Raw genomic sequence first — 10283 nt, forward strand, 5'->3', positions numbered from 1 at the left:
ATCATATCACCCCTAATCCTTCTCTTTGTTAGGCTAAATCAGTGGTTCCTAATGTGGGGCCCACGCCCCACAGTGGGGGCAATTTGATTTTTAATGGGGGCAATTTGAAGCTTTTTTAACCAAGTTAATGGCCTTTTAGCTTTCTCCACGTGAATACAGTTCACTTTTTGAGTAAAGTAAGAATTATATATTAAGGGGGGGGGGAATCAGGATTTTAGACATGCTTAGGTGAGGCATGGCCAAAAAAAGGTTGGAAACCACTGAGCTAGATATATCTTATTCCCTTAACTATTTATCATATGGTTTAGCTTCCAGACTTCTTACCATCTTGCTCTTCTCTGCATTCTTTCTAGGGTCTCAAGTAGTGCAAGTAGAAAAAATAGGAACCACCTTTGGTGGGAAGGTAACAGCATTCTGGGTGCGTTCGGTGTTTAGTCATGCCGGCCACATGACCATGAAGACGTCTTCGGACAGCACTAGCTCTTCAGGTTTGAAACGGAGATGAGCACCGCCCCCTAGAGTCGGGAACGACTAGCACATATGTGCGAGGGGAGCCTTTACCTTTATGCACTATTTATACAATCTCCATAGTTACTTCAAGCTAAAGACATTTATATTCATCTGAAAGTTGCTGTTTATTTCTCTTGTAACATCCTTCATCTAATAAAAATAAAATTAGTTGTGATTAACAAAAAGATAAGGTTTTAAAACTGGCAGGTATGCCCCACAACTACAGGTGAGTGGAAGAATGAAACAATAATACCCCAACTGGATGCCCAATGTGCTTCTGTAAAATGCAGGAGAGAAGGTCATATGGAGACAGTACATTTTCCTGAAGAACTGATGACAGGGGTGGCACAGTGATTAAAAGAGACAGGTGAAGTAGCCCTTTCCACTTCTGCATGTCCCAAAAATAAAAATACATCTGGTTGCTTGAGATCGTAAGTCAGCAATCATCACTTCAACAGACCACATGATTTAAACATTGTTCTAGTGTCTTCATGACACCCAGCTGAAGGAATCAATTCCTGAAACCCGCTGAAGCAACACTTGGATAATCTGGTCGTTTTTTCTAGCTGTTTTCTTCAGCAGAACAGGGTGTTTTATTCCAGCTCTTTGGGAACAGGTACCTGTGTAGGAATTGTAATAAAATGTATGAATTGGAGAAGGGAATAGCCAGAGAGAAGGCTTTTAAATTATATAAACAGCATATATGTTGTAAAAGACACAGTAAAATTGAAAACAATTTCTTGACATACTTTCTGGCAAAACATCAAAGCAGCTCTTATGCAACAAAACATACACTGAAGATAAAATATTTTTCTTCAAAGTAACTTGGTTGCAGAGAAATACTGTTCAGCAACCCAGGATTTTGCTGTTCCAAAAGTAAAACATTTACTGTAGTATCCCACACCAAACGGTGTTTCCACTGTACTACAAAGTGCCTATTGAATGCAAGTAATATAATAAATCAGGGACACAAGAGTTTGGGAACAGTTTTATCACATTTTATGTATCAGGTAAAAATCCTTAACCTCCTAATAATTGTCATCATTTTTTGTGTGTGTCAGATTGAGTTCAATGCAATTTTAGGTAATGATTAAGGTTTTCCCCAAAAAAAATCTGACAAACAAAAAAAATGTGAATCCTGTCTTAAGTTTTTCCCACTTGAAAGTAGAAATGTATTGTTTCTATGTGTATTTAAATAAACTGTAAATTTTGAGATTTTTTTAAAAAAATTATCCCCAGATAATGAACTGTTCCCTCCATTTAACACAAAATTCAGAACTTAAACTCAGTTATACCCAAATCTGTGTTGAGCTTTTATCTTAATGCATTTTTTATCTTATAATCATTACTAATAACTTGTATTTTCTATGGTTGATTTGCAATTCCTGTTCTGGTTTTCTCCCTCACTATTTCTAGCCTCAAGAAGGACTGGTGAAGAACTGTTAGTTCCACTTTAGGCATGAAAGCTGACTGAGTGACCTTGGGCCAGTCATACTCTCCCCCACCACACCCACCACACACAGGGTTATTGATGTGTGGAAAGTAGGAGGGGGAAAGAATATTAGGTATGCTCATTTAATGTTCATTAAGTTATTTATACAAATAATAAAGACAGGAGATAAATCAACTGATCGATCAATCATATTTGAAACTGACTAGCATTTTCTCTTTTGGAAAGACAATTTACCCATGATGCCAAGTGCAAGGAACTACCACTGGCTGTAGTATATAGTGCTCGACTTTGACCTTGGAAACTTATATCTGCACCTCTGAGGGTGGCATAATTTACTACTGGGGAATGACTTCAATCATTAACAGGTGCAAACTACTGGCCTTGCCCCATGTGAGAGCTTCTGAGGCATCCCAATCAATCTAAAGAGAGACATTGAATCCAGAGCTGGTTCGATATGAAACCCAGCCTGCTGTGTAACTGAGAAGGGGGATTGTGGCAGAAAATGCAGTTCATCTCCTACAGTGCTTTCAGTACTGATGTTATCTGAGAAGCCTCGTCCCAACTTTTACAAAAAGGATTTGTAAACATTCTCAAGTGCAGCGGCTATAGAAGGAAAGATCAAACTAGTGAAGCAGCAAATTGTTAGCTTTCTTTTATCTACTTCCTTGAGGGTATGCAGGTGCATGCATGAAACACAGGGGCATGTGCTTTAAGTTGAAGCCCATATAACGCTTAGAAAGTGTTGCAGTTTCATTTTTTGGTTATCAGATTACGCAGCAAAAGAATACTTTACAGTAGGAGTCAACATTGATGGGCACGTTCCAAGCATCTGCAATTTAGAAATGTACTAATTTGCCTCCTTGTTTCTATTGATCCATTCACCCCTTGACAAGAATGCTCCTAAATTCACAGCCCAACATATAGAAAACCATTTAAGCATCATAGAATGCTTGTCTACATAGACTCACTCTGATTTTAGTCAAAAAAAAAGTCTTATTCTACGAAAAAATATTATGAGCAGGAGGATATGAATTTTTTTTGTTTTCTATAGATACTGTAAAATGGCTTGTATGCCTGAGCAAAACACAGATCTGGAGCTGATAATACATTTCTAAATCATCTACAGGAGATCAGAAGGATTTCTGTTTTCATTTACTAATAATAATTTAATAATAATGGCAGAAAAAGCTTTCCCCCTCTTTACTTAGATTTGTAAACATTTACTCATGATTACAGTTAGAATATAATCCAGGAGTAGACATTTTGCTGGTGTCTCCCAGATTTTTTGAATTATGGTATCCATAATTTGTTGCCTGTAGCCATATTGGTGGGAACCAAAGTCCAAAATATCCAAAGAGCATGAAACTACCTATCTACCTGCTGAAGAAAAGAAATCATATGATAACTAAAATTGAATTGTTGTATGAAAGAGAACAGCTTTTAGAGGTAGTCCTTGATTTACGAATGGTCATGTAACGTCTGTTCAAGTTACCACAGACACCTAGCAATAGTAATAGCAATAGCAGTAGACTTATATACCGCTTCATAGGCCTTTCAGGCCTCTCTAAGCGGTTTACAGAGAGTCAGCATATTGCCCCCAACAATCTGGGTCCTCATTTTACCCACCTCGGAAGGATGGAAGGCTGAGTCAACCCTGAGCCGGTGAGATTTGAACCGCTGACCTGCTGATCTAGCAGTAGCCTGCAGTGCTGCATTTAACCACTGCGCCACCTTGGCTCTTACCCCACCTACCCCAAAAGGTACTTACAATCCAGTTCTGAAGTTCTGATGGCTAGTCCCACTCCTGTGATCACATGGCTACATTCCTGGTGCTTGGCAAATTGGCATTTACAAACATTTACACATGATCATATGACTGTGATTTATGGTGTTTTTACCAAAACCTGACTTTTACTTCCAGTTTTTGGTGGGGAAAAAACCACAATGGGTTTGCTTAATGACCACAACATTCATTTAACAATCACTGCAAAAAAGGTAGTAAAATCGATGGCCTCCTTTACAAGTATTATGACTTATGACCATAATGAGCTCACTCCATTATGGTGGTAAGCTGAGGACTACTTATAATGCTAATCATATTTTATCAATCATTAGTTCTGCCTTTTCTAAGAGCAGCAATCACATCAACAGCTAAGAGGAAGTTACTCATATTGCAACACATTGGTTCTTCCTTGACTCGCCCAATACTTACCGGTTTCAAATAAGCTACATTACTCTGGCGAATATCCTTAAGTAGCTTTTCTCTTGGAGTGGTCTCAACCAAAGGAGGAGGACGCCTTCTCGGAATAGGTTTTAGGGTCTTAATCACATCTTTGAGGTTGGTTTTTTCAGCTGGCTCAACATATTCCTGGATAGAAGGTTTGCGCTTTGTCCTCTTGAGCTTCACTATCTTGAAAGCGGGAAGGTCACTGCTGCTATCCTTTTCAGGTTCTTCTCTTATAGCAGGTTCATGTCTTCGGCCAACAGGTGGGGTTTTGGGAACTGGTGCCATTGGAGGTTGCATTGAAAGAGGCATCATTGAAGCCGGTATCGGTCCTCCTAACAATTCCCACATCCCAGGAGGCAACCCAAGTCCATTCTCCAACATGGCAATGAATTCTTTCTGCTGCTTTAACTGTTGCAATTTTTGCTCCTCCATCCTTTTCTGCCTCTGCTTATCGAGGTTTCTGCTGAGGAGGTTAGTGACCACCATTCTGGGTCCTGGAAGTTCAAAATGGTAGCCTATCTTAAGAAGCGTAGGATTGGCTTTCAGAAGTCTGGCAATCTCCATTTCCGACTGATGACCCAACATACCTCTCTGATTGTGGAAACGTAGCTCCGTAAGCTTCTCGTTGTACTGTAGGCATCTCATGATGGCCACAATCCCTTTACCTGAGATGAAATTGGAATCGATATTCAGGGTGGTGATGCACCTATTTTCACGCAGCATGTTGGCCAAAGCAAAAGCCACATTGTCATCTGCCCCAACATTGGCTAAACTGAATGTTTTGATGTGCTTGTTCTTCTTCATGGCATTGACAAAGTCCACTAGCATCTCCTTGGGGATGTTCTCAATGTTGTTTAAGTTGAGTTCTGCCATTTCTGGGTCGTTTCTCCGGACTCTTTCTAGACTCCCTTCTAAATTAGTTTGATTTCCCGAAGGCCGTGCACTTAATTTAATAAAACTAGTGTCTAGAGCTAATTTTTTGGGAATATTTAATTTTGAAACTTTCTTTTCATTTTCTCCTTTTTCACCCGATTCTGTGTATGATCCTTTAGTTTCCTGGGTGCTCTTGCCATTCTCCTGAAGTTTTTTTGTTTCCAGATCTTTCTTCTCTGGTTCTTCTATTTTTTCTTCTTCTTCTTCGTCTTGTTCCTCCTCTTCCTCCTCCTCTTCCTCCTCCTCCTCTTCTTCCTCCTCTTCTTCCTCTTCCTCCTCTTCCTCCTCTTCCTCCTCTTCCCCTTCCTCTTCCTCATCCATTTGCTTGTTCTTTTTGTAATCATTTATATTTTCATTTGCAGTATCGTTGGCCATTGGCTTTTCACTGCTACTATTGGGAACATTTTCCTCAGGATATTTTCTGATGGGTCTCTATAAAAACAAAATGCTAAGAGCTGAAATAATTTTAAATCATTTCCCCGCATCATTTGAACAAGACTAAGGAGGTTGATGAATTTGTTTTTATGTTATGAAGATTTACAAGTTTAAAAGGAAAGGCGTCATAATATACTTATATAATCAGCATTATTTATTTATTTTTCAGATTTTTGGGCTGCCCATCGCAGAATAGCAGAATAACACAGTTGTAAAGGACCCTGGAGATCTGCTAGCCCAGGGGTGTCAAACTCGCCTGACCTGGAACAGTGAAGGAATGGCCCATGGTGTCTCTGCCAGTGAAAACAGACCTCAGAAGGGCCATGCATAGCCAGCCCTCAGGGCTTACAATACTTTATGGTAAGCTATTGGACCAAATAACACTTAGCAATAGCATTTAGACATATACTGCTTCATAGTCCTTTGAAGCCCTCTCTAAGAGTTTACAGAGTTAGCATATTGCCCTCAACAATCTGGGCCTCATTTTATGGACCTCGGAATGCTAGAAGGCTGAGTGAACCTTGAACCACTCAGAATCGAACTCCTGGAATGAGCAGTGAGTTGGCCAGCAGTACTGCATTCTAACCACTGCACCACCATGACTCAAATATGTATAGTTGGAAGGGATACATGTTTATACTATGTGGAATAAAAACCTGAGCCTGGTTATAATCCTGCTTATGTGCCTTTTTCGGACTTCCCCCTTTTGAAATATGCATATCACTTGGAAACATCCCTGATGTAATTTTTTAGTCTTGTTCCCAGCTCTTCCACCAATCTCTTTTCCTTCTCCATCTGCTGGATCGAGGGATCATCACTGAGAACTTCTGCACCCGCTAGCATCATTTGCTAAGTCTGGTTTAGAAGAGAAAAATAATGTAAAACATGACTCCCTTATTATAGAATTCGTACATTTCATTATGCTTTAATTTGAAAATTACCTCATAAGAAAAGGGAGCATGAAGTGAACTTATTCCCATCACAAAGTCAAGTCTGGTCCAATATGAGGGAATGGTACAATTTATTCTTAATTCAAGTGTTTTTCTCAGTGGTTCCATAAATTCAATTTTATTTTTTAGACACTGTACATAGACAGTAAAGTTACAGACAAATTGCCATATGCAATACTATGGGGCTATATATTATTGCAGGACACATTTACTGAATACCTCTGGAATGTTTTTCTGTACATCATCATATCAATTAATGTCTTCCAGAGAATGGCATGAGGTTGGCCTCTTTGCAGTCTAGTTATTGAGTACCTCAAGAGCCTTACAGAGATTATTTTATCTTCTGATGCTGTTCAAGAGAGGTATGAAACTGCTTGGTATAGTTTCTAGGAGTTATGAAGTGGGTTATAAACTAACAATAGGTGACAACACCCAGCTTTATTCTTCTCTAACATCAGCATCATTACACAAACTGCCTAATCTTTGTTCTGGATTGTATGAGGACCAATAAACTGACGTTGCCTTATGAGAATTTGGATTCAGTGCATTCAGAAACTGAGTGGGTTCAGGAATTTCAGGAATGGCCTGCTTTATATTACATGAGGATATTTTTCCTACAAAGAAAAGAATTTTCAGGTTGGGGTGTTGGCTTATGATGATCTTTGTGCTAACAGCACCTACAACCACTCTTATCAGCCAGACTCCTTATTAGTCTGGGATTAGCTGTAAATTCAAGATTGGATAATAGTATTGAATTCTATGTGGGATTATCCTGAAGTACAAAAATTGTAACTATGTCAGAATTTATTATGTGCATATTACATGTTGCTAATAATTGTATTAAAATTTGCCAATCTCAAGGAAAAAACAAAATCCAATTGCCTTTTAAAAAAAAAACATCTTTGAGACAATACTTATCAAAGTAGATTCCATCAGGACCAGATGGAAGATTCTAATTCTATGTATCTGTTTGGTAATTCTAGTATCAGCCTTTGCCTGGCAATCTGTGTAATCTTTCCATATTGTACATACTATGGGTAAGCATCATTTTTCTGGCTGAGAGTCACATACTAACCCTTTGCTATCTGCACCGATTACCAACCTCCCAAAATTGATGAAGTCAAAATCAAGTTAAATTATTATGTAAATAATTACATACTCTTAATAAAATTTCTTTTAAATCTGCTAAACTAATTATAATGAAAGTATGATGATCCTATTAACAGGATTATCCAATTTTAATATGATTGAATTACATGAATTATCAGACTTCACTTTAGCACCCAACTGCTTCTGTACTGATATCTGATGTTTCACTGATGTTAAATCATAAGACAATAGTTAAAACACATGTAACAAATTCAAAACAATCTAGGAAGTGCAAAACCTTGTATATAATTTTCTCTAAGGATCTAAGTCAATGTTTCCAAACCATGGCAACTTGTAGATACGTGGGCTTCAATTCCTAGAATTCCTAATTCAGTTTGATCATTGCTAAGAATTCTGGGAGTTGTAGCCCTTAGAAAAGTCATGGGAGATGAAGTCAGACATATCAGAAGACACCTAAAGACAGTCCAGATAGTATGACTTAGGCAGGTTCACTTGGCTCTTTGTGGAGGATGGGCTTTATTAGGTGAAGATGGTCCTTATGGACTTTTTTCCAGTTCTATGTGATTTTGACTGATAAAAATCTTGTGAAATATTCTTCCCCATATGGGAAACATTTTAGTTTGCATAATTTAATTAATCTAATAACTATTCATCATGGTGGTACGATGATTAGAATGCAGTATTGCAAGCAAACTCTGCCCCTAGCCTAAAGCTCGATCCTGATTGACTCAAGGTTGACTCAGCATTTTCATTCTTCCAATATTTGTTAAAGGAGGACCCAGATTGTTGGGGGCAATATGCTGACTCTGTAAACTGCCCAGAGAGTATTACTAAAGCACTATAAAGCGGTATATAAATCTAAGTGCTTTTGCTATTGTTATTCCTCTTTTTATTAAACAAATCTATTCAGCTGCCCAGAAGGAACCCAGGCAGGTAAACAGGAAAATAAAAACAATAAAATCAGTTTTAAAAAAAAGCATATTGGAATGTTCATTATTAATATAATAAGTTGGATTGGGATTTCAAGATCATTTGATAGTAATAGCTTTTTATATTTTTTTTATCAAGTATCAATAAGTAGTGGAATATCATGTATTTTAGACTATTTTTACTCAACCAGACTGGAGGTGTGAATTTTATCCTAGGGATCCATAAAGTTATTTAAACCATAAAATCACAAAACCTGGAAAAGCTTGCAGGTTCAACCAGCTGTTTACGGCAGAAAAAAATAAGTTATATTATTGGTATTATTGATTTACTACATGCAAAAAATATTCTAAAGCCTATTTTAAAGTGCATACATCTGCTTAAATTCAAGACCTATTTATTGGAGATGTGCATAAGAGCAGCATGTTAGCAGATGCTCATCAAACACCGCGATAAAATATGAATGGCACCTGCATGCAGAATATTTATATTTCCTGCTCCTTACCTCCGAGGGTAATAGCGTGACTGGTACCCTTTCATCCTCATGCATTCGTCTGGAGGCCTTCTCCCAATACAGGTAATCAACAAGAGATCTGTGATCAAAGTTTCCTGTCGGGGGTTTCTCCGTCTGATCCTTCTGTATCATTCCGACTGGCACTCTGGGATCTGGAGCCATGACTTCCATTTCACACTGTAGTTCCTTCAGTTCTTCAGGAGATAGGTTGGCTAAGATTTCATCTTCATCGATCTCTCCCGAACAGACGTCCTCTTGGTCAGAGTTTTGACTGAGCTCAGACATGTTCTTTATTGATTAAAAAAAAATAACCACAGGGCAGGTACTTGGATAAAAAAAACAAATGTCCAAAGTAGAGGAAAGGAGGGTAATTCCTTTGGCAGCCTTATGAAAAATCTCCAGTGTTCCTAGTGTTTGTCTGTGTGTGTATTTCCCCCCCACCCTCCGTCAGAGAGAATACACAGCTCTGTCTTAGATGATGCTTCAGGAAGAGTGAGGGAGGATTGAAACATATGGTACATCTAAATTAAGCAGGGCTTAGCCGGAGCAAGAAAATTTATGGAGGTGCTGCCATATTCTGTTTTGAGTAGCTTATGTCAGCTGTGTAAGCCCTTGTGACATTTTGGTACAGCTGCTCGGGGCATTGCCACAATCATATTCTAGAGGATTCCTGTAGTTATATCATTTTAAATGTCTCACGATATACACTCAGTTTTAGAGTATGAGGAAATGAAGGCTTGTGCATAAATTGTATTTAAATCTGTAGGAAACTGTAAGATTTGCCCAGGTGACATTATGAACCAATTATTTACAAACTTGATCCACAGCTTTACAACTGTTTCAAAATGATTGATTAAATGACATTGGCCAATATCTTGTTGTTATTGACACCAGAACTAAGGGATGCCCTTGGAAATATGCAGAGTCACTAACAAATCAAATGGCCAAGGCGGCAGCAGCTATTAATTACAAAAGAAAATGAAAATAGTATTAGAATGTTAGAGTGTACATTGTTCAATGTTTTTGAACAATCGGTTGGATCTCATAAAAAATTATAAAGGTATCAGATTTGGTGTGAAAGGATCTGTACAATCATTAGTTGGCAGCAAAGAGATACAGACAATTATTTCTGCTATCATTTGATGGTGACCTGGATTGCCATATCCGGTGACTTTACAAATTATCTGTGAAGTTCCCAAGAGATGACCTAATTAATTTACAAGC

General features: G+C 38.2%; 1 protein-coding gene across 1 annotated transcript; it reads right to left on the minus strand.

Moving 5' to 3' along the window:
- Nucleotides 1-620: 620 nt before the first annotated feature.
- LMOD3 (leiomodin 3) lies at nt 621-9547 on the minus strand. Its single transcript, XM_087708867.1, has 3 exons — nt 9051-9547; nt 4176-5555; nt 621-1130 (listed from the first exon to the last, which is right to left on the minus strand). Exons 1-3 carry the CDS (start codon nt 9342-9344, stop codon nt 1104-1106), a joined length of 1701 nt encoding a protein of 566 aa, XP_087564993.1. The 5' UTR covers nt 9345-9547; the 3' UTR covers nt 621-1103.
- Nucleotides 9548-10283: the final 736 nt, after the last annotated feature.

This window comes from Thamnophis sirtalis, unplaced genomic scaffold, assembly GCF_051295495.1.
Source record: "Thamnophis sirtalis isolate CommonGarterSnake01/CBP01778 unplaced genomic scaffold, rThaSir2_p1.2 scaffold_3, whole genome shotgun sequence".
NCBI lineage: Eukaryota > Metazoa > Chordata > Lepidosauria > Squamata > Natricidae > Thamnophis > Thamnophis sirtalis.